This window comes from Rhizopus delemar, genomic scaffold (genome assembly GCF_000149305.1).
Source record: "Rhizopus delemar RA 99-880 supercont3.18 genomic scaffold, whole genome shotgun sequence".
In the NCBI taxonomy this organism is placed as follows: domain Eukaryota; kingdom Fungi; phylum Mucoromycota; class Mucoromycetes; order Mucorales; family Rhizopodaceae; genus Rhizopus; species Rhizopus delemar.
Window position 1 is genome coordinate 12,747 of NW_027137844.1, and position 24,632 is coordinate 37,378.

Genomic DNA, 24,632 nt, shown 5'->3' on the forward strand with positions numbered 1-24,632 from the left:
AGGAAGAAAAAACAAGAGTACAAAATAAATTGAAGATGTATACAAAAGCAAGGTAGTACTTTATTTGTTTTACAAAAAAAAAAAAAAGAAAAGCAAAGAAAGGAAAAGAAAAAAGCCTTTACAGTTAAAGATATTACATTTGAATAATAATAATAAAAAAGATTTTAAACTGTTTATGAATACCCTCTCTGAGTGTTTCAATAGTTAAACCATATTTAAAAAAACTTGTTTTTAATCGATAGTAGGTAATCGTAACACTGGTAAAATGAGGCTATAAAAAAAGTACTTTTTTTTTTCTTTTTTTTTTTTTTAAAAAAAAACATTCTTTCTAAAAGGTAAGTTCTTAATATTATATATATTCTATTTCTGTTCTAATGGTACTTTTACTTTAGTAAAATCGTATTGCCTGCTTTTTTTTGTGGTTTAAATGGTCTTTATAAAGTCTCTTTCTAAGGACTACCTTTTCTTCTTCTTTTACTTGTTGGTATAAGCTTGGATGACGTTTTTTTTTTTCTTTTTTTCTTTTTCCTGGTTCATCTAAAGCAAGGTACTATTACTTTTACTAAATATCCTTCATAACTAATAGTTATTATAGATGCGTGCTGTTTCTTTTTTTTACTTGTTGCTTTAAACTTAGCTAGTTGTCCTGGGCTATCTAAAGCAAGGTATTATTAATTTTACTACGCATACTCAATAACTAATAGTTATTATAGATACGTGCTACTTTTTTTACTTGTTGGTATAAGTTTAGCTAGTCTTCTCGCCTATTTAAAGAAAGGTACTATTACTTCTACTACGTATACTCAATAGCTAATAATTATTATAGATACGTGCTACTTTGCTTTGGCCTTTTACTATTTCTTTCTCGCCTTTGCTTTGGTTCTTGAGTACTGATGTCTTTTCTTCTTTTGCTTTGAGTGCCCAATTCCTTGAATCCTTGTGTCTTTTGCATCCTTGAGGCTGGCTTTTTTTTTTCTTCTTCTTATGAGAAACTTTTTGAGTTCAACGAGATTAATCGATGTTTTTTTAGATTAGATGATGCTATTTTGATGGCATTAGGTAAGTCAAGTAAGCTTTTAAAACGCTACGAGCAAAGAAATACCTGTATATTATTATTATTTTATTTAAATAAAAAAAAAGCTATTTTTATAAAACAAATCCCTATTTTTTTTGTATATATAAAGCAATATTTATTGCAATATGAATGGTCAATAAAGAAGTATATAAGCTATATGAGTGGTCTATAAAGAAGTATATAAAGCAATATGAGTGGACAATAAAACCTGTATATAAAGCAATATGAGTGGTTTATAAAAGACCAAAAAGACAAATAAAGCATTGATTTGAAAAGTATCATTGGCTGCCGAGCACCATTAGATATCAAATGGATAATAAACAGGAGCCATAACATAACTGATGGAAGTTGCGTCTTGCGAGATCAGTTAACGAATAAATGTACCAGCAGTCTCCTGTCTCTGCCACAAATCTTGCAACATCTCTTAACCAAAAGATTAACGACGGTTTAAACGATTTGTGGCAGAGACAGGAGGCAGTGCGATCAACAATCAGTTACCCGATGTCACACGATTCTAAGCTCTTTCGCAAGATTGATAATATATCTGTTAACAAATTTGCACGATTATTTGCAGTGGAACACTGCACCCAAACATGATTATCCAAATTGATAAAGGTGATCTTTTTTAATAGTGGTAATTCTATTAAAGGAATGAGAACGTGGATTTCAATGTTAGAAGCCTGATTTTTATATCAAAAGAAAGCTCGAAAAAAATAGATTTTAAATCTATAAAAATAAACAAAAGTATATAATATATTTGTTGAATAAAAAGACATTGTATTTTTTTTAAAAAATAAATGTTTTTCTGTTGTGCTACATGATGCCATACAAGATTACAAACTGGGAAGACCATCCTTTTTCAACTTCAGTGCAAGGTTTTTTAAATTCAACAAAGATCCAAAAAGCATTTCTATTGGCGTATAAGCTCGGAAATCCAAGTGATTGAGTCGGGGCGTTCTCTTTTTTAGCATTCCTCAGCTCTCATGTCATATTTTCCAAAAAACCAGCCTTTTTTAAATAAAAAAGACGATTAATTTTAGTTGCAGGGGGGCAAAAAAAAAAAAAAAAAAAAAAAAAAAAAAAAAAAAAAAAAAAAAAAAAGAAGTTGATTGAGATGTTTTTTACTTAAAATACATTACAGTAGCTATTTATCAGCCACAACCTTCCTTATTAAATCTACCAACATTTGACAGCGTTCGTAGAGATGTTCCAAGATTCCCAGCAAGCTTGGGTAATGGGCGACATACTAACGCAGTCTGTATAGACGCATTTTTAAGAGAAACAATGGGCCTTGTAGACGATCCAGAGGATTCTGACGAAACACTTGATCATAAACGTCTCTTAACCAAAAGGTATCACTCTCAACTAAACAGGTTCACCCAAGTAACTTGTACGAGCTTAAGCAATAAGCTTCTTGCGGATGCGCATATCGATAAAAACAAGCTATCATGGAAGGATATTCCAGCTGTTTATAAGAATACAGCATGTACAGAGCTTGAAGAACTTGCTTTACGAGCAAGTATCCCTTTAAATAGATGCATCAATAGCTGGGGAGCTCAAGTTTTGCTAGCAAAGTCATACAACAATTACCACAACATGAAGGTATTCTTTTTCTACAAAAACGTTCATTTGATTAACCATTATGTTTATATTAGTTGAAAAATAAACAACCAGAGGCTGCAAGTAACTTAGTAGAGCCAAACACCTACGTAACAGAGCAAATAGATGATGCACATCCTGAGGAAAACCTTGATTTTGAACTACTACCTGATCTGGACGCCTCGAACGAAGTAGAAGAAGGATATAGCAATGAACTTAACATGTATGTTTAATTTTAAAAACAAATATACTCTATCATTATAACGATTAAATTTTATTAACCTTAGTGCAACTTCTTCAACTACTTTCTCGTCTTCTGCTGTTTCTTCTCTCCTTCCTGCTTCTTCTCGTCGTACCCGTTCTGGCACTCGTCCCACTTCTCGTCGTCAAAATAAAAAGAGAAGAGTATAATTATTTCTTTTTCCTTTTATTGTTTAAACAAATTATATTATTATTTGTTAAATGTCGTTTAAGATTGTCTTGTCATGACTAGATCTTCACGATGGTAATGTTAGCACTTTTTTTTTATATAAGTTGCTATTCTTCAATGTCATTGGTCCTATGACGTTAGCTCAACGAAATAAGCTTGCATGAATTTTAAAGGTTTTTTTTTTTTTCTCATTGCTCTTTTTTTTTTTCCTTTTTTCTTTGTATTTTTGTCATTACTCTACTTTGTTAACAGCTTTTGATACTTTTAACTATTGCTGATATGCACCATGTCTTGAAAACAAAATAACCAAAACTAAATCAACCCAAAAAGTTAACTCATTACAAGCAAAAGAAAAACAATCATTTTGTTGCATGGGTATAAAGTTGTTGAATGTTTTATTCTTTTTAACTATTTTTTTTTATCTTTGCTTATAGTAAGTTCTAGTATTCTTTTACTTTAAATATTGTGAGTGCTTTAGTCAAGATGTTTCTAACGAATGGTTCACTAATTAAAAAAAAAAACTTGGTTATGGTTACATTACAACATGCAATAACCCTTGCTCTTCTTTATATCATTATTTGTATTTCTTTCCGTTTCTTACATTGACCTCTTACGGACTCTCTTTATAGTGTGCAACCTAGATGTATAATCAGTATCATATCATACTGTAGACCGGTTTGTCGCAACTACTCATCCTCTGCTTTTGTATACTGTGCTTGGTGTATGGTTTCATATCGTGTATGCTGTTCATATTAGGTAAAATTATACTCTATGCGGCTTCAGATAGATCGAACTTTGACTAAAAACATATTGTATAGATAGTATGTTTGAACAAGACAAAAGGTATAATTTTTTTGCTTGTTATTTTTTATTAACTGATGTTCTTTATTTATTAGATTTTGATATTTCGTTTTATTCTGCAATGAAGATTGTGTATGAATTGACTGTGATGATACCAATGATAACAGCAATGATGATAGAGTATTATGAAACCCTATAGAGTATATGAGCATGGACTTGAGAAAAAGTAACAGCTGCTGTATAAGGCAATTATTCATCACGATAAAAAGAAAAAAGAAAAATAATTTGGTAAACAGTAATAAAATTTCAAATATTTAAATATTAATCATCCTGTTGAATGTAGATTGCAATGAGGGTTGTTGAATGTAATTAAATCTGCTAAATGAATTGCATTGAATGGGATGTCGAGGTCAGGTAAGTAATGACTTATGTATTATTTCTGTTCATTCTTTATTCCTTTTCTTTTACTATTCCTTTTCTTTTATTATTCCTTTTCTTTTATTATTTCCTTTTCTTTATTATTCCTTTTTTTTTTATTACTACTTTTTCTATTATTACTTTTTTCTATTACTTTTTTGTACTACTTTTTTTATTACTTTTTTTAATTACTTTTTTTTTTTATTCAAGTGCATATTAAATGAAAAATGTACACTATTGAATATATAATCAAATAAATAAAGCATCGCATTATTAAATCATTTAAATTTGTCCATTTATACTACCCTATACAATAATAAACCTGCCCATTTTACTGGATATACATGCTTAAACGTAGCCATACTCTGCTGATGTACAGAACGACTAAAGTCTGCCTCATCCAATTACATTGTTGTGTGAAAGTGTTTGAGAGCTTATAATGAATTTGTTTTCAAACTCCTCGGCCTTAATTATGCTAGACCAAGCATTAATATGCTAGTTCTCGTGTTAATATTGCCTACAGAGGCAACAAAATTTCGCTAAATTCGACATTTTTAGCGTTTTTATTTTGCTGATAGATGGATGAAACTAGCATTATGCGGAGATTTTTTGCGCCGTAGTGCAAGCCAAGCTCAAGGATGCAAAGACACAAGGATTCAAGGACGCAATGACTTGGGCACTCAAAGCAAAAGAAAAGACATCAGTACTTAAAACCCGAAGCGAGCACAGAAAAAAAAAAGATAGAAAGAGGCCAAAGCAAAGCAGCATTCATCTATAACAGTTATTAGCGATCGCGTATATATAGAAGTAATAGTACTTTTCTTTAGATAGACCAGAAGAAGACTAGCTAAGCTTATACCAACAAATAACGAAAAGGGAAGCAGCATGCATCTATAATAATTATTAGCTATTGAGTACATGAAGTAGAAGTAATAACACCTTACTTTAGATGAACGAGGTAAAAAAAAAAGACGCTAGTCAAGTTTATACCAACAAGTAAAAAAAAAAAAAGAAGCAGCATGCATCTATAATTACTATTAGTTATGAAGGGTATTTTATAAAAGTAATAGTACCTTGCTTTAGATGAACCAGGAAAAAAAAAAAGAAAAAAGAAAAGACAGAAAAAAATAACACCAGCCAAGCTTATACCAGCAAGTAAAAGAAGAAGCAACGATAATCCCGGGAAAGAGACTTTGTAAAGACCATTTAAAACATTAAGAAAGCAGGCAATACGATTTTACTAAAGTAAAAGTACTATTAGAACAGGAATGGAATATATATAATATTAAGAATTTACCTTTTATAAAAAAGAGAAGAAGAAGAAAAAAAAAGAGAGAAGTGCTTTCTTTGTAGCCTTATTTTTACCAATGTTACACTTATTCACTGTCTGAACATATAAGTCAAAAACAGTTGCTTTTCATGTAGTTTACTTTCAGTGATATCCCAAAAAATAACTTATACATTGCTTGAACAAGTTTTATTACTTGAGTGTAATATCTTTAACATGGAGAGTATTCTTTTTTCTTTTTTTTATTTTAGGTAAAAAAAAAAAAAAAAGTCGGTATCTTAACGAACTACAGCAGTAGAACAGCTTTTTTTTTCTCCCTGGTTTTGTTTCATGAAATACAATAGATTCCAAAGGTACAAAAGATAAAAAAGAAAGCACAAGTTCTGGTCAAATGTAAGTTTATAAAAAAAAATAATAACAACCAAGTCTAATGTCGGTTTCTTTTTTTTTTTTTTACATTAGGAATTCCTAATGGGACACATTCGGATGACGAACATGAACCTCATGAGCAAAGTTGTTCTTTCCAACTTAAAGAAACTATAAGAATATTAAACTTACATTGTTGTTTATTGCTGAAAAGTTCTTTTTGGTAAAGAAAGTTGTCATTGCTAACATCTCTAATGACTAATGGCTAATGGCTAATGGCAAATTACACCCATGTGCAAACGTAAAGTAAGTAATAAACTAGCATCAGCTTAAAAAATATATATTCTATTATATTATCCGTTATAAAAAACAATAAAGCCATCCATTTATTTGATAAACAAAAACGTTTTGTATGTATTTGTTAATTATAACTGCCTTGTAACAAAATGTTAGCAGAGATTCTTTATTTTCTTATTCTTTTTAAAATACACGCGTATTCTTTTGTTATAATATAAAGACATTTGCATTTCTATAAAGTATATTTGTTGTTATATTATTGTTTTCATTTGAACAATGAACTTTCTATTGCTATACTCTTTTTTTTTTTTTCACTTAATCTATTTTTTTTTACTTAGTCCTTTTTTTTTCAAACACGACTATTTTGTTACTTTCCGTTACACATTTTCTAATGACCTAAGCTAAAAACCACAGACTGCCTTCCTAATATGTATTCTTCTGAACAAAATAATCGCAAAATGCTTTTGATTTCCGCATTTTGCCCTCAAAAATAAAAAAAAGAAGACATCGGTCTTTCAACGATAGAGAGGAACAGGATTTCCAAAAAAAGATCATTTGAAAAAAAAAAGACACTTTTTTAAAACATGAATAACTTTATAAATACTTACGCTACAAAAAAAACAAAAATATTGTTCAATTTCTTTATTTTTTTCGCACCTGAATCTTTTTTCAAAATTCGAAAATGACCAATACAGCGAAAGTTAATTTTTTTCATTTAATCAAAGACGTCAAAAACGTTGATTTTTAGATGCAACAACTGACTGTAGATGTTGACAATCACCAATTATTTCCAGTGGCACACTGCAAATGACTGGAGAAAGTAAGCGTTCAGTTTTAGAATAATTGAAGACAAACACGCCAAAGATCATGCAAACACACGATATTTTATGGATGTTTTAAACGTTTTTCGCGGCAGTGCAGTTAACGTTTAGTATTCATTAAGAGAGCAAGTGGAAGTCATTTAGCATTCTTTTACCAGAGCAGTCGACACGTTTTACTCAATACTTGCCAACGTTTGGGCAACGAATCATAATTTTTAAAGCATTTCTTTATTTGTCCTTTTGTTCTTTTATCGACCGCTCATATTGCCTTATATACTTCTTTAACAACCACTCATATTGCTTATATACTTCTTTATTAACCATTCACATTGCAATAAATATTGCTTCATATATACAAAAAAAACTGGGATTTGGCTTATAAAAATAGCTTTTTTTTTTTATTTAAATAAAATAATAATAACAATATACAGTATTTCTTTGCTTGTAGTGTTTTAAAAGCTTACTTGACTTACCTAATGTCATCACGATAGCATCATCTAATCTAAAAATACATCGATTAATTTCGTGGGACTCAAAAAGTTCTCATAAGAAAAAGAAAAAAAAAAAAAAAAAAAGCCGAGCACAAGAATGCAAAGACACAAAGGTTCAAGGACTTGAGCAATCAAAGCAAAAGAAAAGATATCAGTACTTAAGAACCAAAGCAAAACCAGAAAAAAGATAGAAAGAGGCCAAAGCAAAGCAGCATTCATCTATAATTATTGGCTATCGTGTATACATAGTAAAAGTAATAGTACCTTTTTTAGATAGACCATGGGAAAAAAACTAGTTAAGCATTATCAACAAGTAAAAAAGAAGCAGCATGTATCTATAATAACTATTAGCTATGAAGGATATGTAGTAAAAATAATATCACCTTATTTTAGATGAACCAGGAAAAAAAGAAAAAAGAAAAAAAAACACGCCATCCATGCTTGTACCAACAAGTAAAAGAAGAAACAACTGTAGTCTTGAGAAAGAGACTTTATAAAGACCATTTAAACCATAAAGAAAGCAGGCAATACGATTTTACTAAAGTAAAAGTACTATTAGAGCAGGAATAGAATATATATAATATTAAGAACTTACCTTTTATAAAAAAGAGAAGAAGAAAAAAAAAAAAGAGAGAAGTGCTTTTTTTGTAGCCTTATTTTTACCAATGTTACACTTATTCACTGTCTATCCATGTTAGAAATCAAAAACAGTTACTTTTCATGTAGTTTATATTTAATTATGTCTCAAAAGATAACTTATACATTGTTTGAGCAAGTTTTATTACTTGAGTGCAATATCTTTAACATGGAGAGTATTCTTTTTTTCTTTTTTTTTTTATTTTAGGTTAAAAAAAATTCGGTCTTAACGGACTACAGCAGTAAAGCAGCTTTTTTTTTCTCCCTGGTTTTGTTTTATGGAATACACTAGATACCAAAAGTACAAAAGATAAAAAAGAAAGCTCAAGCACTGGTCAAACGTAAGTTCATAAAAAAAAAATAACAACCAAGTCTAATGTCGGTTTCTTTTTTTTTTTTTTTTTTTTTTTACATTAGGAATTCCTAATGGGACACATTCGGATGACGAACATGAATCTCATGAGCAAAGTTGTTCTTTCCAACATGATGAAGCAATAAGAATAACAGACTTTATTGTTGCTTGTTACTGAAAAGATATTTTTGGTAAAGAAAGTTGCCATTGCTCACATCTCTAATGGCTAATGGCTAATGGCAAATTATGTCGTATTTTCCTTATTAAATACTCAAATGTCGTGTGAGATTACTCAAGATCTCCATGTCATATAATTTAAAACTACCTCTATATAACACGTAGTGTTATATAGCCATCAGTACTCATAAACAACTTTAGTAATTTACATTGCGCAACTTCGGTTCTTCAATTATTAATTTTATAAAATCAGACGTAGTTTGTATTTAATGAGTTCTCTCTCCTGTCTTCACTCAATAAAGAGGTTCAAGAGTCTCATCGATTATCAGTTTCCTGTTTACACTTTATTTTTACTTTTAATCGACTACAAACTACTCACCAATATCACAAATTACACCCATGTGCAAACATAAAGTAAGTAATGAACTAGTATAAGCTTAAAAACATATATTCTTTTACAATATTTGTCATAAAAAATAATAAAACAATCTATTTATTTGATATGCAAAAAAGTTTTGTATGTATTTGTTAATTATAACTGCCTTGTAACAAAATGTTAGCAGAGCTTCTTTATTTTTTATTCTTTTAGAATATACACGTATTCTTTTTTTATAATGTAATAGCATTTGCATTTCTATAAAGTATATTTGTTGTTAGAGTACTGTTTTCATTTGAACAATGAACTTTTTATAGCTATACTCTTTTCTTTTCTTTTTTTTTAACTTCGTCTTTTTTTTTTAACTTCGTCTTTTTTTTTTTAACTTCGTCTTTTTTTTTTAACTTAGTCTTTTTTTTTAACTTAGTCTTTTTTTTTTACCAGGCCATTTTTTTTTCCCAAACACGACTATTTTGTTACGTTCTGTAACACGTTTGTAATGATCTAAGCTAAAAATCACAAACCACCTTCCTAATATGTATTCTTCTGAACAAAATAATCGCAAAATGCTTTTGATTTCCGCATTTTGCCCTCAAAAATAAAAAAAAGAAGATATCGGTCTTTCAACGATAGAGAGGAACAGGATTTCCAAAAAAAGATCATTTGAAAAAAAAAGACACTTTTTTAAAACATGAATAACTTTATAAATACTTACGCTACAAAAAAAACAAAAATATTGTTCAATTTCTTTATTTTTTTCGCACCTGAATCTTTTTTCAAAATTCGAAAATGACCAATACAGCGAGCGTTAACTTTTTTCATTTAATCAAAGACGTCAAAAACGTTGATTTTTAGATGCAACAACTGACTGTAGATGTTGACAATCACCAATTATTTCCAGTGGCAGGACCACTCGTTGGCTTGGCTCTTCTGAAGAAAGTATTGACAAAAATAAAAAAGGGTTCTTGGTGAAGTGGTATCATTCTTGCTTTGGGTGCAAGAGGCCCCGGGTTCAAACCCCGGAGGACCCCTTTTTGAATCTTTATATTTGTTGTAGATGAAGAATGTTTTTCCGAAAAAGAGGCTTATCTACTGTGAGAATGGTCTCTTTTTGGACGAAGTACGAAACAACTCCGACATGGATTGTTAAAATAACTTAAGTTATTTTAACAACCATTGTCAAAGAAATAACAATAGCCGCAAAAATAAAAAAAAAAAAAAAAAAAAAAGAAAAAAAAAATTATCATATATATATCCCATCTTTTTATGAAGAAATTGTCAGTCAGTTTAAATAAATCATATATTTCTACTCAATAATTAACAAACTTTAACAAGAAAGTCCCTGTTTACCTAAACTTTTTACTCTACTTTAACTTTTATCAAGAAACATCGTATTGATCTTACACATAAGATCTGGTGGTCACTACTTATCAAGCATCTGCTTAAATTCCATACAAAACAACAACTTACAAGGCAATCACAACCTTAAATCAAGCTTTACAAGCAAACTTTACCCAATTTAACACTCAAACTTACAAGCCAACCTTTAAAATAACATTTGGTGGTCACTACGAGGGAATAAACCAAATAAATCAAAAAATCACAGAAAAATATATAACACAAACAACTTCGATCAGAAATTAAAACAACTCAATCAACTCTATAAATTCAACAAAAACTTATAAAAAAAAAACGAAACTTTAAAAACTATCAAATCTATCTGAAACTGAAATGGCTTATATAAATGGACACTTCGCGTTGGCTAATGCTAATATGAACGCAAATTACCGACCTGCTTTAATTGATTTCCATGGCTACGAAGGAGAAGACTTCCGTCATTTTGTAGAAAGTTTGGAATCTTACTTTGCTATTAATAATATTACTCAAGAACCACGCAAGCTTATTATACTCAAGGCACAACTAAGAGGAGCCGCCAAAGTGTATTACGAAAAAGAAATACTCAAAAGAATACCTGGAATCAACTACGAACAAGCCGTAGACCTCTTGAAAAATTATTACATAACTCCAGAATTGATACAGAGTTACGAATTAGAATTTAATGAAATGTATCAAGGCGAACAGGAACACCCACAAATATTCTTAGCCAGACTAAAAGAAGCCGCAGACCTTGCTAACATAACTAATGATGCAGTCATCGAAAGCCGATTTCGTGCAGGACTCTTACGAGAAATCAAACAGTTCTGTATACAGAGTAGTTCTAAAAACTTACAAGACTGGATCAATCACGCCGAAGGATGGTGGAATGCCAATAGACCTCGAAAGATTGCTATGGTTGATAATCCCTTCATACCAAGGAACGCCAATCAAGCTTTGATATATCATAATGAAAATTATGATCAACATCATCCATCAAGCAACCACAATATTGACTTAATTGACACAAATGACCATGCCATGCCAGCACTAGCATATAACCAAATACATTATAACAATGCTCAACCTAGTAGTAATTACTATTACAACAATGCACATGGTACAAATCAATTGACAACAATGGATACATCAAGAAACCGTAATCAGTTGCATCAAGCCCAATACATTGGAAATCAACATACAGTGGCCGTCAAAACTGGTCGCATGTTTTCATATTTTGCCTATACGCACTATCTTCTTCTTCATTTCTTAGTCTATAGCAATGAAATATACTTCATTCGAAAGAGCAAACTCTGGACAATTATATGGTAGCACAGATATCACAGTAGAGCCAGTATACTGGTAGTAATTGGCACTTAAAGTTCGATGGTACATGCGACCAGTTTTGACGGCGTTTATAACTAATATAATATAGTGACAAAAATGTGGCTTAATAATAATATTTTTATATTTTTTTTCTCTCTTTCTTCTTTCATCGTAATATCATTTACATGTAAGTGTTTTTTTGTTAAATTGCAGCATGCCATTAAGACATTATACCATTGCAGATCCGACATGCGTGCAATTTCAAATGACAAAGCAAACAACATCTACTCATTGTTGAGATCCAAGAAGTCAAACAGCAAAATAGCAAAACAAGTTGGTGTTAGTCGTACCACTGTTCAGAAGTACCGCTCATCTCTTAAGATGAGTGGAAATGTTGATGAAGGTGGTCGCCCATCTCTAATTAGCCAACGCATGGTGAACTACATCCGGAGATTAGTCACCTTAGGAAGAAAAAATAATGCTGTAAAGATCCAGAAAGCTCTAAAAGAAGAATTTGGAATGTCTGTAAGTGACAGTACCATGCGCCGCGTTCTTAAAAAAGCTGGCTTTATAGCGTTTGTCAAGCCCCAAAAACCTTTGCTGCGCAGCCAAAACATCGTGAAACGCCTTCAGTGGGCCAAATCGCACCAGCATTGGACTGTGGATGACTGGAAACGGGTCATATTCTCTGACGAGACCAAAGTAAATCGTTTTGCATCCGACGGAAAGGCTTATGCATGGAAACTACCCCATGAGGAATTGAACTCGCGACATGTACAGCAAACCGTCAAGCATGGAGGCGGCAACATCATGGTCTGGAGCTGCATTACATGGGAAGGTGTTGGATGGATAGTTGATGTAGGTCATCGTATGAATAGCGAAGGCTATCTTGAGGTCCTAAAAGGCGACTTACTCAAGACAATGAAAAGCTATGGCTTGGATTCTTCCAAAATGGTGTTTCAGCAGGACAATGATCCGAAGCATACGTCGAAGGTAGTGAAAGAATGGATTAGCCAGCAGCCACTCGAAGCATTGGAATGGCCTCCTCAATCACCGGACCTAAGTCCCATAGAGCATACGTGGGCTCATTTAAAGAGAGAGCTATTTCATAGCTATGAGGCACCACCAAGTAGTATGCATGAGCTATGGGAGCGTATAGGTCAGACCTGGTATGCCATTTCCAAAGAAGAATGCCAAAAATACATCGAAAGTATGCCGAAAAGGTACGTTGCAGTTATTAAAGCAAAAGATCGTTGGACTAAATATTGATTTTTTTAAATAAAGTGTGCAAAAATGTTGACTTATAAATGCCGTCAAAACTGGTCGCATGTACCATCGAACTTTAAGTGCCAATTACTACCAGTATACTGGCTCTACTGTGATATCTGTGCTACCATATAATTGTCCAGAGTTTGCTCTTTCGAATGAAGTATATTTCATTGCTATAGACTAAGAAATGAAGAAGAAGATAGTGCGTATAGGCAAAATATGAAAACATGCGACCAGTTTTGACGGCCACTGTATACGTCCTAACCAACAACAAGATCTTATTGGTCTTATACAACAAGCTATTCGCCAAGAGCTTAATAGTCAACAATATCAACAGCAACCTACTAGAAGTAACAGGTATAATGGTTATAACAATAATTATAATAGGTCTGGAAGATATGGAAATAACGACAACAATGGACGATACGATAACAGCAACAAAAATTATATGTCAAATCAAAGGAGATCATATGACCAACCAGCAAGTCAGGATCAACGACAACCAAATAATCAACCCATCAACCAACATAACAATCAACAAAATAAACAGTCAAAAAACTATTAGGGTCAGTTGCTTTTGATAACTCACAGAAAAATGGTCAACTGAACACCCAAAAAGATACAAAACCCATTAACAACCTTCAACAACAACAGCTCAACGCAATATTAACAGATAAATATAATAGTAAACAAAAGGATCTCTATGCAGCAATCAGACCAGAAAGACCTCCTGACGTTGCCACAACTACACCCTATCCAAATTCTAGACCCACAAACAAAGAAAAAGGAAAACAAGTAGCAAAACCTACCATAACCAGAAAAGTCACTACACGAAGTCATATCGAAGAAGTGAAAAATCCCACACCTGTACAACAAATGCAAGCCACTCGAACTGAGGCTATGGATACGGATCTCCCTATTCAACGCAAGGTTACTGAGAAATCAAATAAACCAAGAACCAGAAGAATAGAGCCAGATATCAAATATGATATAATCTCAGATGTGTTAAAACAAAAAGCCGATATAGAAATTGGAGATTTGATCACAGTAGCTCCATCTTTACGCAAAAAGCTTGTAGATGAATGTCGACCTAAGAGAAAATCTAGACAAAGTCAACAAGTAGCTCAACAAACAATGGCTCTAATCGAAGATGAAGAAATCAATACCACTGCAGCCTACTCAACTGTGAGTATTGGAGACAAAAATATTAAAGCCCTAGTAGACAGTGGAGCATCAAAGACATGTATATCAAAGGCTCTAGCAGACGCTCTTGAATTAGAAATAGATTCAGCATCAGAAAATGTATTCACACTAGGAAATGGAACCAAGCAACCTGCTCTCGGATTGATATACGACGCTCCAATTGAAGTCAAGGAAGACATGGTCATACCCTGTACAATCGAAGTCCTACCATCCTGCCCTTCACATCTCATACTAGGAAGCAATTGGTTAAACCGCGCTAAAGCCAAGATTGATTTTAACAGCTCTTCATTAAAAGTAAAATACAAAAACCAGAAGGCAGAATTACCAATACACTTCATACGCAAAAGCACACCGTTACCTAAAATGAAAACATTTCATCAAGACTATCAACATCCTATAAGCCTCACAAACTCAAATTCCGAAAAGCACGTACATTTTGAAGATCGTGATTCAGAAGGCAGTTATTCATCAAGCAAAGAAGAAGACGAGTCTGAAACAGAAAGTGACGATGATATTGAAATGGAAGTAACAGCCTTAGAAAGAAACTATGAACAAGAATCATTGCAAGTTTTGAAAAATGACAAATACGAAGAAGTAGTTATTACAAACTCACAAGAGATGTATTCGATAAAGTCAACAGACACAGGATTGTTGATGCAAGCTCATTCGTCGAAACATATCAGCCTAGACAAACCCAAAGAAGACACTCAGAACATACTATATGACTTTTACATCACACATCCAAAGTTAATGCAGTCTTCAGGATACTTTGATCGGTCATCTTCATTCATAGTCAACAAGAAGTCATTAGACATTTGCTTATATAATCGCACAGAAAAAGATATTTATCTAAAACCTGGAGAAGAAATAGGAATATTGGGAATTCTTGATCCAAACAAGGATACAATAATCAACGCATACGAAATGGACAAACACTCAACATTATGCACTTTGGAACACGATAATATTAAACAAAATCCGAACAAGCAAGAACAAGATACGCTAAAGCCACAGCTATTGGAAAAGTTGGAAATAGGAGATATAAACGAATCAATGAGAGAAGAACTGCTTAAGTTACTAAAAAGATACCAACATATATTTGACTGGGATAATGATACTATTGGACGTACAAATTTAATCAACCACAAGAGTATAATAGAAGAAAATACATTACCTATTAGTCACCGTCCGTACAGAATCAGTCGTTTGGAAGCAGAACACCTTCAAAAAGAGTTGGACAAATATTGTAAACTAGGAGTTATATCGCCATCAAATAGTCCGTGGGCAGCACCAGTAATACTAGTAAAGAAGAAGAATGGTGATTACAGAATGGTCATTGATTATAGAAAACTAAATGCAAAGACAAAGAAAGATGCATATCCATTACCAAGAATAGACGACTTATTGGACACCCTAGGAAAAGCCAAAGTATTTTCAGCACTTGACATGCGCTCTGGTTTTCATCAAGTACCATTAGACGAGAATAGCAAGGAATTCACTGCTTTTACTACCAAATATGGAACATATCACTATAATACTTTGCCTATGGGACTTGTAAATTCGCCAGCAACCTTTTAGCGTTTAATAGATTTATGTTTCCGCCCGCTAATCAACAAATGCCTAGTAGCCTATATAGACGATCTTAATGTATACTCCCATAACGAACAAGAACATATAATACATCTAGAACTGTTAAGGATACATAAGATTATAGTCACTTTATTTTAGTAAAAGGAATCTCATATGATCCTAAATAATATGTTGACATAACTTTGGAATCATTTATAACATTATTCCCAGCACAGATCAATAAAAGACTTTGATTAGATTTTTATATTAAGCTTTATTCATATTAACTTCACACAGTCAAATGTATGGCGTGGTTGTAATATAGTTTATTGATGGTATGAGCATGTTGAATAAGGAATGACAATTACTTACCGGATCATCATTAAGTCATGTAAACCTTTATCCTAACTGAGATATTATTATTAGCCGTAATATCCAATCACGGAACTAGAGGATTTTATATTCATCCGTACCATCTCCTAAATAGTCCTACATCCAGAGTTATCTGAAACCATCCCGATAGCATAATTGACAATACAAGCTAGGAACAGGCTAAACTAATAATTAGAAATAGTAATCATCTATTCTGTCGAATTGATCATAAATCTGTCCTAATTCTTTATCCGTATCATGTCTATAAATACTCTCACTTTTTACATGTAGAGTTTATCATATTCAATCTTAGTTATCTTAACTTAATAAAGAGATACCAAGTTCTAACAGTATTTCTTTATCTTTGTTGTTATACTGCTTTTACCTAAAACCCCCCTATCCTAAACAAGAACAAGTATTTCAGTGTATAGAGAATGCCAATCTCAAGTTAAATCCAGAGAAATGTTTCTTCTTTAAAGACCATTTGAAATTTTTGGGATACATCGTTACCAACCAAGGCATACAAACCGATCCGGACAAAATAAAGAAGATTGTCGAATACCCGATACCAACAACTATTACGCAAGTCAGATCTTTCCTAGGATTAGCATCGTATTATCGAAGATTTATAAAGAATTTTGCAGTTATTGCAAGACCGTTGCATGACCAAACCAAAACGAAAAAGAAAATTCCGTGGACGCAAGCTACAACCGCTTCATTTGAAACACTCAAGAAACTGTTAACAACTGCACCTGTCCTGGCAAGACCCGATTTTAACCGAAGTTTTATCTTGGTCACAGACGCCTCTAAACTAGGACTAGGATGTGTCCTAACCCAACTTGATGACGACGGAAAAGAACATCCCATTATATATGCAAGCCGTGGACTCAAACCAAACGAATCCAACTATGCCCCCACAAAATTAGAATGCTTAGCAGTTATTTGGGCAGTGAAACTCTTTAGACTTATTTACTTGGAAAGAAATTCATGATCATTACAGATCACTCAGCCTTAACTGGACTTCTCAAGACACCAAACCCAACTGGAATCATAGCCCGATGGATTGTCACATTATCAGAATATGATTTTGACATCAAATATCGACCTGGACGTGTCAACGAAAGTGCAGATTTCTTATCAAGACTTGGATATTAAATAACATACAACACAACACTGGAATTTACAACATTAATATATACATCTACATAATTATCAACTACATGGAGAAAGGGAGGGTAGATGATACATAAACTTAAGAAAAATCCAAAAACAACTCAAAGCACGCATAAAAAAATCATATTATCAACTACATGGAGGATGGGAGGGGAAGTTGAAACAAAATGTACAAAATCATCAAAAACAATAGAAAAATACAAAAATCATAAGAGAAGGAAGGACGGCCTAGAAAACAAACAATCGTGAGAAGAAAAACCTTAACAACACTATAATTGGAAATAACATACATAAAATCAAGACCCTGAAACAATAACATATCAAGAACCTTATATTACCAAAAATGGAACAACAGCAAATTGATCTTGTGAAACAATATTTGCAAGAGTTGAGACTACCAGAAGACATCACGCACAAACAGAAAAGATACTTACAGAAGCAAGCTCACAAATTTACCATATACAAGGATAATCTATATAGATACAACACCGACAACGGAATAATACGAAAAGTGCTAAACAAGCAAGAAGCTGAAGAAATCATGTATTCATATCATCAACACCCTCTTGGTGGACATTTGGCATATAACAACACTCTGCATAAAATCGCATCACGTTATTATTGGGAAAATATGACCAAAGACATTATGGAATACGTGAAGAAATGTCACAGATGTCAGAGACATGGGAAAAAGTCGCTAAAAGAAGAATTATACCCTGTGCCAGTATCAGTAAAACCCTTTGATCGCATCGCTTTAGACGTTAAACATGTGCAAGCTTCACGATCCGGAAACAGATATATCATAGCAGGAATCGACTACCTTACTAAATACGTGGAAGCAAGACCCATTCGTTTCCAAACTGCATCAGAAATTGCTTTATTCTTATACGAAGAAATCATATGTAGACATGGTTGTCCCACAATTATAGTTTCGGATAATGGCAAACCATTTGTTAGCAAGCTGATACAACAAGTATGCAAGAATTTTTCGCTTATTCACAAGACCACTACACCATACAATCATCAAAGCAATGGATTGATTGAACGTTTCAACAGAACTCTAGGACAAATCTTACAAAAGCGTACAAAAGAAGAAAAGGATGATTGGGATTCATATCTACCAGCCGCTCTGTTTGCCTATCGAACGATTAAACAAGGCTCAACGAAGAATACACCATTTTTCTTACTATATGGGTACGAACCGAAAACACCATTCGACATGGATCATCATGTGTATGAACGGAATTCACCCAAATTTGACGCTATTCTACGACATCGGACAATCCACCAAATATACAATCTTAACAGAATAAGAGATATGGCCGTGCAGAACATACAACGAGCTCAAGAATCGCAGAAAAAGCAGATTGAAAATAAGATACTCGATGAACGCAAGGAGCTGAAACCACCGTTCAAATTAGGGGATATACACTAGGTGAAAAAATAGGGACAACCTTTTTGAAAATTTCATTTCATGCAGCATATAGCATTAAGAGAAAGTCGCCTCGTGTCGCTAGCAATATGTTAAAGCGAGGTTAATGTGTAAAGTATTTCATCAAAATATGATGAGCCAATTATGGAAAATGAGGGAGTAATGCGTATATAATTGGTCGAATTTTAGATACTCCATAGCTCAGTTTTAGACCATATTTTGTACTCTTCTAGTTTGACCTGGAATGTCAGTTACAATTAAAATGCAAACCAATTTTAGTTTTAGCTAAGCACATTCCTATAATTAATAATATAAAATGGGTGCTGTTTTCCTTCATTCATACAATTTTTTTTTTCATTATATTCTTCTTACTTTCTGCGACATTTCTCTTACTTATGCCTCGCGCTTTACCTCAAGACACGCAAGACAGCATCAAGTCTGCACTGATGAGCAATATAAGCCCAAAGGATATTGCTGATGAATTTGATATCCATCCCAAGACAGTTAGGAGATATAGAAACAAGCTATTTGGGCCAACGGTACCCGCAAGACGTGGTAGGCATACACTTGTGTCATCTGCTACGAAGGAATATATCAAGGTATTACTGATTAAAGGAGCCCTAAAGACAGCCAAGGATGTACATCGGATGCTCATGTGACTTGGGTATTCTATGTCTTACCGTTCAGCAATAAACACCCTTGTATCAATGGGTCTTCATGCTAGGCATAAAAAGAAGCAGCCTCTTTTAAATAATAACCACCGCAAGCAGAGATTAGCATGCGCAAAAAAGTATCAAAGCTGGTCCATACAACAGTGGCATCAAGTAGTGTTCTCCGATGAAATGAAGATCAACATTTGGGAATCTGATGGCTGCAGATACTATTGGACCCAGCCTGGTGATGTTCTTCACCCACACCACATAGATCTTTCAGTGAAGCATGGTGGCGGCAAATTGATCATGTGGGGATGTATAACCAGTGAGGGACCAGGATATGCGTGCCAGGTATACGATGGTACCATGGACTCCTTGGTGTACCAGCATATTCTTGGAACAACTTACATGGAAACGCTGAAGTACTATGGTATGAACAAGCGCACCATTTACCTTCAACAAGATAACGACCCAAAGCACAAGTCCAAATCAACAATGTCATGGCTCCAACAAAACAAGGTCCGGTACATTACCGATTGGCCACCTAACAGTCCGGATTTGAATCCTATAGAGCATGTGTGGCATTTGCTGAAACTTAGATTATGTCTTTATGAACGAAAGGCAAGAAACATCGACGAGCTATGGGAACGAGTTGACTTTGAATGGAACAAGCTAGATAAAGATGTTTGTAGAAGTTACATTGATAGCATGTCTGATCGCATAGCAGCGGTAATCAAATCAAAAGGGAGATTTACTCGTTATTAAATAAATACTACGAATTTTATAATGTAACGCTTATAAAATTATTGCAACTATTTCCTCTTTTCTTCCACCATATGCTATCCTGATTAGTTTTATATGCGGGAAACGTAATACTCACTACCTAAGGTTACGCTCTATAGGCATGGCTTGGATGTCGTACGGAGTGGAGGAGAAAAAAAAAAGTTAAAGATTATTTTAGGGTAGGTTGTCCCTATTTTTTCACCTAGTGTATATTAAAAAGATAAAAACCAAACACAATCTAACCAGTGCTTTTCACCCAAGATCCAATGGCAAATGTGAAAGATTAAATCAGACATTTAAACGAATGCTAATCAAGTATGTAAATGGTGACGTTCACAGTTGGGATGAACACATGGATACTGCCTTGTTTGCTTGCCGCGTTAGAAAACATGCTACAACCGGATTTAGTCCATTTTACCTTACCTATGGTGTCGAACCAAGAATTCCGGGTGATCCTCATAGACCGTTTATGTCTGAATTTACTGAGCAAGATATTGAATTGTTATCGCAAGATGCACTAAATCACTTGAGGAAACTACGAGAAGCTCGATATATGGCTGAAGATAGACTCAAGCGACAAGCTGAAATTAATAAAACTAGATGGGATGCTATACTCAAGAATAATCAAATACAACTCTTCAATATTGGTGATTATGTTTTACTTCGACATGAAAGTAAAACTGGCTTAGAATTTCACTGGATGGGACGGTATGAAGTTGTTAATAGAAACTTGGACTTCAACACATACCAGATTCAAGAGATAAATGGAAAAATGTATACTTCATGGGTACACACTGATCGACTACATCCTGTAAAATACGATGGATCCTCGATTAACAAGTCTTGGTATATTCCCCGAATTGCTCGAAACGAATCTGCTGTCAAACTTGCTACACCAACTTAATTTTTTTTTGGGTTGCTTGGTCTATCTGCTTTCATGGTTGATTGAGGGCTATCAACATTTTCGAAAGGGGGTAATGTCATACTTTTCATTCCATTTTTAGATGTGTTACTTGGTACTTCTTTTGGCTATTCAATTCAACCTATCAACCGCAGCTCAACCGCAGTATAAACCGCAGTTCCATACAGGCAATATTAATCTGATAAACACACAACCGCAGTATATAGAATTAGTATAAATATTCCTCTATTTTGATTAAATAAAGAGAATCAATCTTTTTACTACTTATTAAATTATCTGTGTCTCTGTTAATTACCATAAAAAGAATATCTGTGATCAGGCACGACAAATGCTGCCAAAGTTTGCTGCATTGTGTTGTAACTTGTTAGTACTTGGGACTTGGCTTGTGTTAAAGTGATGTAGATTTGTTTAAATTGAGGTTTGAAGTCTTGAATGACTTGAGTTTAGGTAACTTGATTGAACGTTTAACAGTTCTTTAGAATAAATTGTCTTTGAGTAGTGACCACCAGATCTTTTTAGATCAATAAGGTTAAGAATAAGATTGTTTGATAAACGATAAAAATAAAAGGGATCTTTCTTGATTTGTGATAACTCGGGTATCAGATCAGAAAGAATAAGTAAAAATAAAAAGAAAAGAAAAGGTTATTGTGATCCAATAAGAAAAGATTGCTTTTTAAGCGCAAGAGGATTTGATTTATTGAATTTATTGGATAATGTTATTTTGTTTAAAAATATTCATCTTATTTATATAAAAATTGGCGTGGCTTATTGTTTGTGTTGTTTGACATCTATGTCGAACGACATCAATGTCGCTGGACATCAAAATTATTCTTGTGATCAGCATTGTTCTCTTGATCTAAAATTTCATCATTTGTGCTACAGTGTTACGGTACTGTAATTTTCTTTAATATATTGCTTGTTTGCGGGTCTAGATTTTTAAGTATGTAAGTTTTGTCGATAGTGACCACCAGATCTTGTTAATAGTAGATCAAACTTGTTAAAATAGGTTAAACTCTTTGTTGTATAATGGTTTAAATAATAAAGGAAAAGGTAAAAACAAAGATCAAGAAACAGTTTGGGTACTTTTTGAGACTGATCTTTATTTCAGTTTAAGTTAAAGTAAAAATTATTCTAATTGAAGGCAGGTATTTATATCTTATTGAGTGAGTGGCTTGATATCTTCTATTGTTATCGTTCTTCTAATATTCAGGTACTTTAGCAAGTGTTATCTATAATTATGATTATGAAAACTTTTCATTTGTTCTTTTGTATGTCTGTCATATATTATCTTTTATTCTGGGAATTCCTCACTGAATTGAATAACGTTATTTTACGCGTTATTTCAATTATGTGAAAGATTAGCAATATTCCTGACATTGGATTGGATTTGGTTATTTTAGTTGATACGTCTTCTTATCAAAGAACTCTCATGAATACAATACATATTCTAAAAGAACATGTTTAATTGGAATTGATTGTATGATCTTATTTAAATAAACTTGTATTTTATTTTATTTTAATTATGATCTTGTATTAAGACTTATATTTATTAATGTCAACTACAATCAGTTACTGTTCTACAACACTCTTGAGGTTTAGGAATAGGTTTACAATGAAGATTATTGACTTCAAGGGACTTCAGTATTTAAAATAGAACACAGACCAAAGGGTTTCAATTGAACGCTTGATGGATTTATTGTTTTATAAAATAAAGAAAATATAAAAAGAGTATAAAATTCAAAAGTAAAGTAAAGTGAAGTGAAGTGAAGTCAAAATAGGGATAAGATATAAGGGTATTTATATGTTTTTGGTTTTTATAATTTTATGTTGTTTTTGGTTTTCAAGCAAAAGAGTTGATACTCCGTTTTCAAATAGTGTTATTTTAAAGGTTGGCTTGTAAGTTTGAGTGTTAAATTGGGTAAAGTTTGCTTGTAAAGCTTGATTTAAGGTTGTGATTGCCTTGTAAGTTGTTGTTTTGTATGGAATTTAAGCAGATGCTTGATAAGTAGTGACCACCAGATCTTATGTGTAAGATCAATACGATGTTTCTTGATAAAAGTTAAAGTAGAGTAAAAAGTTTAGGTAAACAGGGACTTTCTTGTTAAGGTTTGTTAATTATTGAGTAGAAATATATGATTTATTTAAACTGACTGACAATTTCATCACAAAAAGATGGGATATATATATATGTATAATATTTTTTTTTTCTTTTTAGCTTTTCTTATTTTTTTGACCTTTTTTATATTTTCAACATTTTTTATCTTTTTAACTTTTTCATTTTTTTAATTTTTTTTATCTTTTTGACTTGACTCGGCTAATCTCTGTGCATCTTCATTGCCGTTTTCGTTACAATAGGTTGTTACGCAAAAGTTCATTTTCTAACTGGCGTGGTACTAAAAAAAACTTGACTGTATATCTTTCAGTAAAAATAGAAAAGACTTGCGGACTGCGAGATTCGAACTCGCGCCACTTTCGTGATGACGACCTGAACGTCACGCGTTAACCACTCCGCCAAATCCGCCGAATGATTGTGTCGTAGCCAAAAGAGGTAAGTCCTCACTCAATATTCCGGCTCGCACACTGCAAATAATCGTTCCAATTGGATAAAGCATATCGCAAGATTGAACATTTTTTGGTTAACAGATATTTATGGGTTTTGGAGAAAAGATGTAACTTTCGTTGTATTGGTCATTTTTGAATTTTGAAAAAAGATTTAGGTGCGAAAAAAATAAAGAAATTTAATGATATTTTTTTTTTTTTGTAGGGTAAGTATTCATAAAGTTATTCATGTTTTAAAAAAGTGTCTGTTTTTTTTACAGATGATCTTTTTTTGGTAAGCCTGTTTCCCTCTACTGTTGAAAGACCGATGTCTTCTTTTTTTATTTTTGAGGGCAAAATGCGGAAATCAAAAGCATTTTGCGATTATTTTGTTCAGAAGAATACATATTAGGAAGGTGGTTTGTGTTTTTTATCTTAGATCATTACAAACGTGTTACAAAACGTAAAAAAATAATCGTGTTTGGGAAAAAAATGACCTGGTAAAAAAAGACTTGGTAAAAAAAAAGACTAAGTTAAAAAAAAAAACTAAGTTAAAAAAAAAAGACGAAGTTAAAAAAAAAGAAAAGAAAAGAGTATAGCTATAAAAAGTTCATTGTTCAAATGAAAACAGTACTCTAACAACAAATATACTTTATAGAAATGCAAATGCTATTACGTTATAAAAAAAGAATACGTGTATATTCTAAAAGAATAAAAAATAAAGAAGCTCTGCTAACATTTTGTTACAAGGCAGTTATAATTAACAAATACATACAAAACACTTTTGTTTATCAAGTAAATAGATTGCTTTATTATTTTTTATGACAAATAATATAAAAGAATATATGTTTTTTAAGCTTATACTAGTTCATTACTTACTTTATGTTTGCAC

The 24,632-nt window shown here is 32.6% G+C and overlaps 6 protein-coding genes and 2 non-coding genes across 8 annotated transcripts; 6 read left to right on the forward strand and 2 right to left on the reverse strand.

The window, feature by feature from the left end:
- Positions 1-2,671: 2,671 nt before the first annotated feature.
- Positions 2,672-3,085, forward strand: RO3G_15880 (uncharacterized protein; the record flags this gene model as incomplete). The annotated part of the gene is made up of 3 exons (XM_067670464.1): positions 2,672-2,677; positions 2,731-2,897; positions 2,962-3,085. 3 exons carry the CDS (start codon positions 2,672-2,674, stop codon positions 3,083-3,085), a joined length of 297 nt encoding a protein of 98 aa, XP_067526565.1.
- Positions 3,086-7,865: 4,780 nt separating this feature from the next.
- RO3G_15881 (uncharacterized protein) lies at positions 7,866-8,751 on the forward strand (the record flags this gene model as incomplete). The annotated part of the gene is made up of 4 exons (XM_067670465.1): positions 7,866-7,898; positions 7,979-8,128; positions 8,532-8,562; positions 8,639-8,751. 4 exons carry the CDS (start codon positions 7,866-7,868, stop codon positions 8,749-8,751), a joined length of 327 nt encoding a protein of 108 aa, XP_067526566.1.
- Positions 8,752-10,085: 1,334 nt separating this feature from the next.
- Positions 10,086-10,157, forward strand: RO3G_19201. Its single transcript has one exon. It is a non-coding gene; the product is annotated as a tRNA-Pro (tRNA).
- Positions 10,158-10,899: 742 nt separating this feature from the next.
- On the forward strand, positions 10,900-11,832 carry RO3G_15882 (uncharacterized protein; the record flags this gene model as incomplete). The annotated part of the gene is made up of 1 exon (XM_067670466.1): positions 10,900-11,832. The coding sequence occupies one exon, from the start codon at positions 10,900-10,902 to the stop codon at positions 11,830-11,832; it is 933 nt and encodes a 310-aa protein (XP_067526567.1).
- A 1,490-nt stretch (positions 11,833-13,322) lies between these two features.
- On the forward strand, positions 13,323-15,876 carry RO3G_15883 (uncharacterized protein; the record flags this gene model as incomplete). The annotated part of the gene is made up of 2 exons (XM_067670467.1): positions 13,323-13,452; positions 13,646-15,876. The coding sequence occupies 2 exons, from the start codon at positions 13,323-13,325 to the stop codon at positions 15,874-15,876; spliced, it is 2,361 nt and encodes a 786-aa protein (XP_067526568.1).
- Positions 15,877-17,755: 1,879 nt separating this feature from the next.
- On the forward strand, positions 17,756-18,847 carry RO3G_15884 (uncharacterized protein; the record flags this gene model as incomplete). The annotated part of the gene is made up of 1 exon (XM_067670468.1): positions 17,756-18,847. The coding sequence occupies one exon, from the start codon at positions 17,756-17,758 to the stop codon at positions 18,845-18,847; it is 1,092 nt and encodes a 363-aa protein (XP_067526569.1).
- A 278-nt stretch (positions 18,848-19,125) lies between these two features.
- On the reverse strand, positions 19,126-19,338 carry RO3G_15885 (uncharacterized protein; the record flags this gene model as incomplete). The annotated part of the gene is made up of 2 exons (XM_067670469.1): positions 19,126-19,141; positions 19,256-19,338. The coding sequence occupies 2 exons, from the start codon at positions 19,336-19,338 to the stop codon at positions 19,126-19,128; spliced, it is 99 nt and encodes a 32-aa protein (XP_067526570.1).
- Positions 19,339-23,642: 4,304 nt separating this feature from the next.
- RO3G_19202 lies at positions 23,643-23,723 on the reverse strand. Its single transcript has one exon. It is a non-coding gene; the product is annotated as a tRNA-Leu (tRNA).
- Positions 23,724-24,632: the final 909 nt, after the last annotated feature.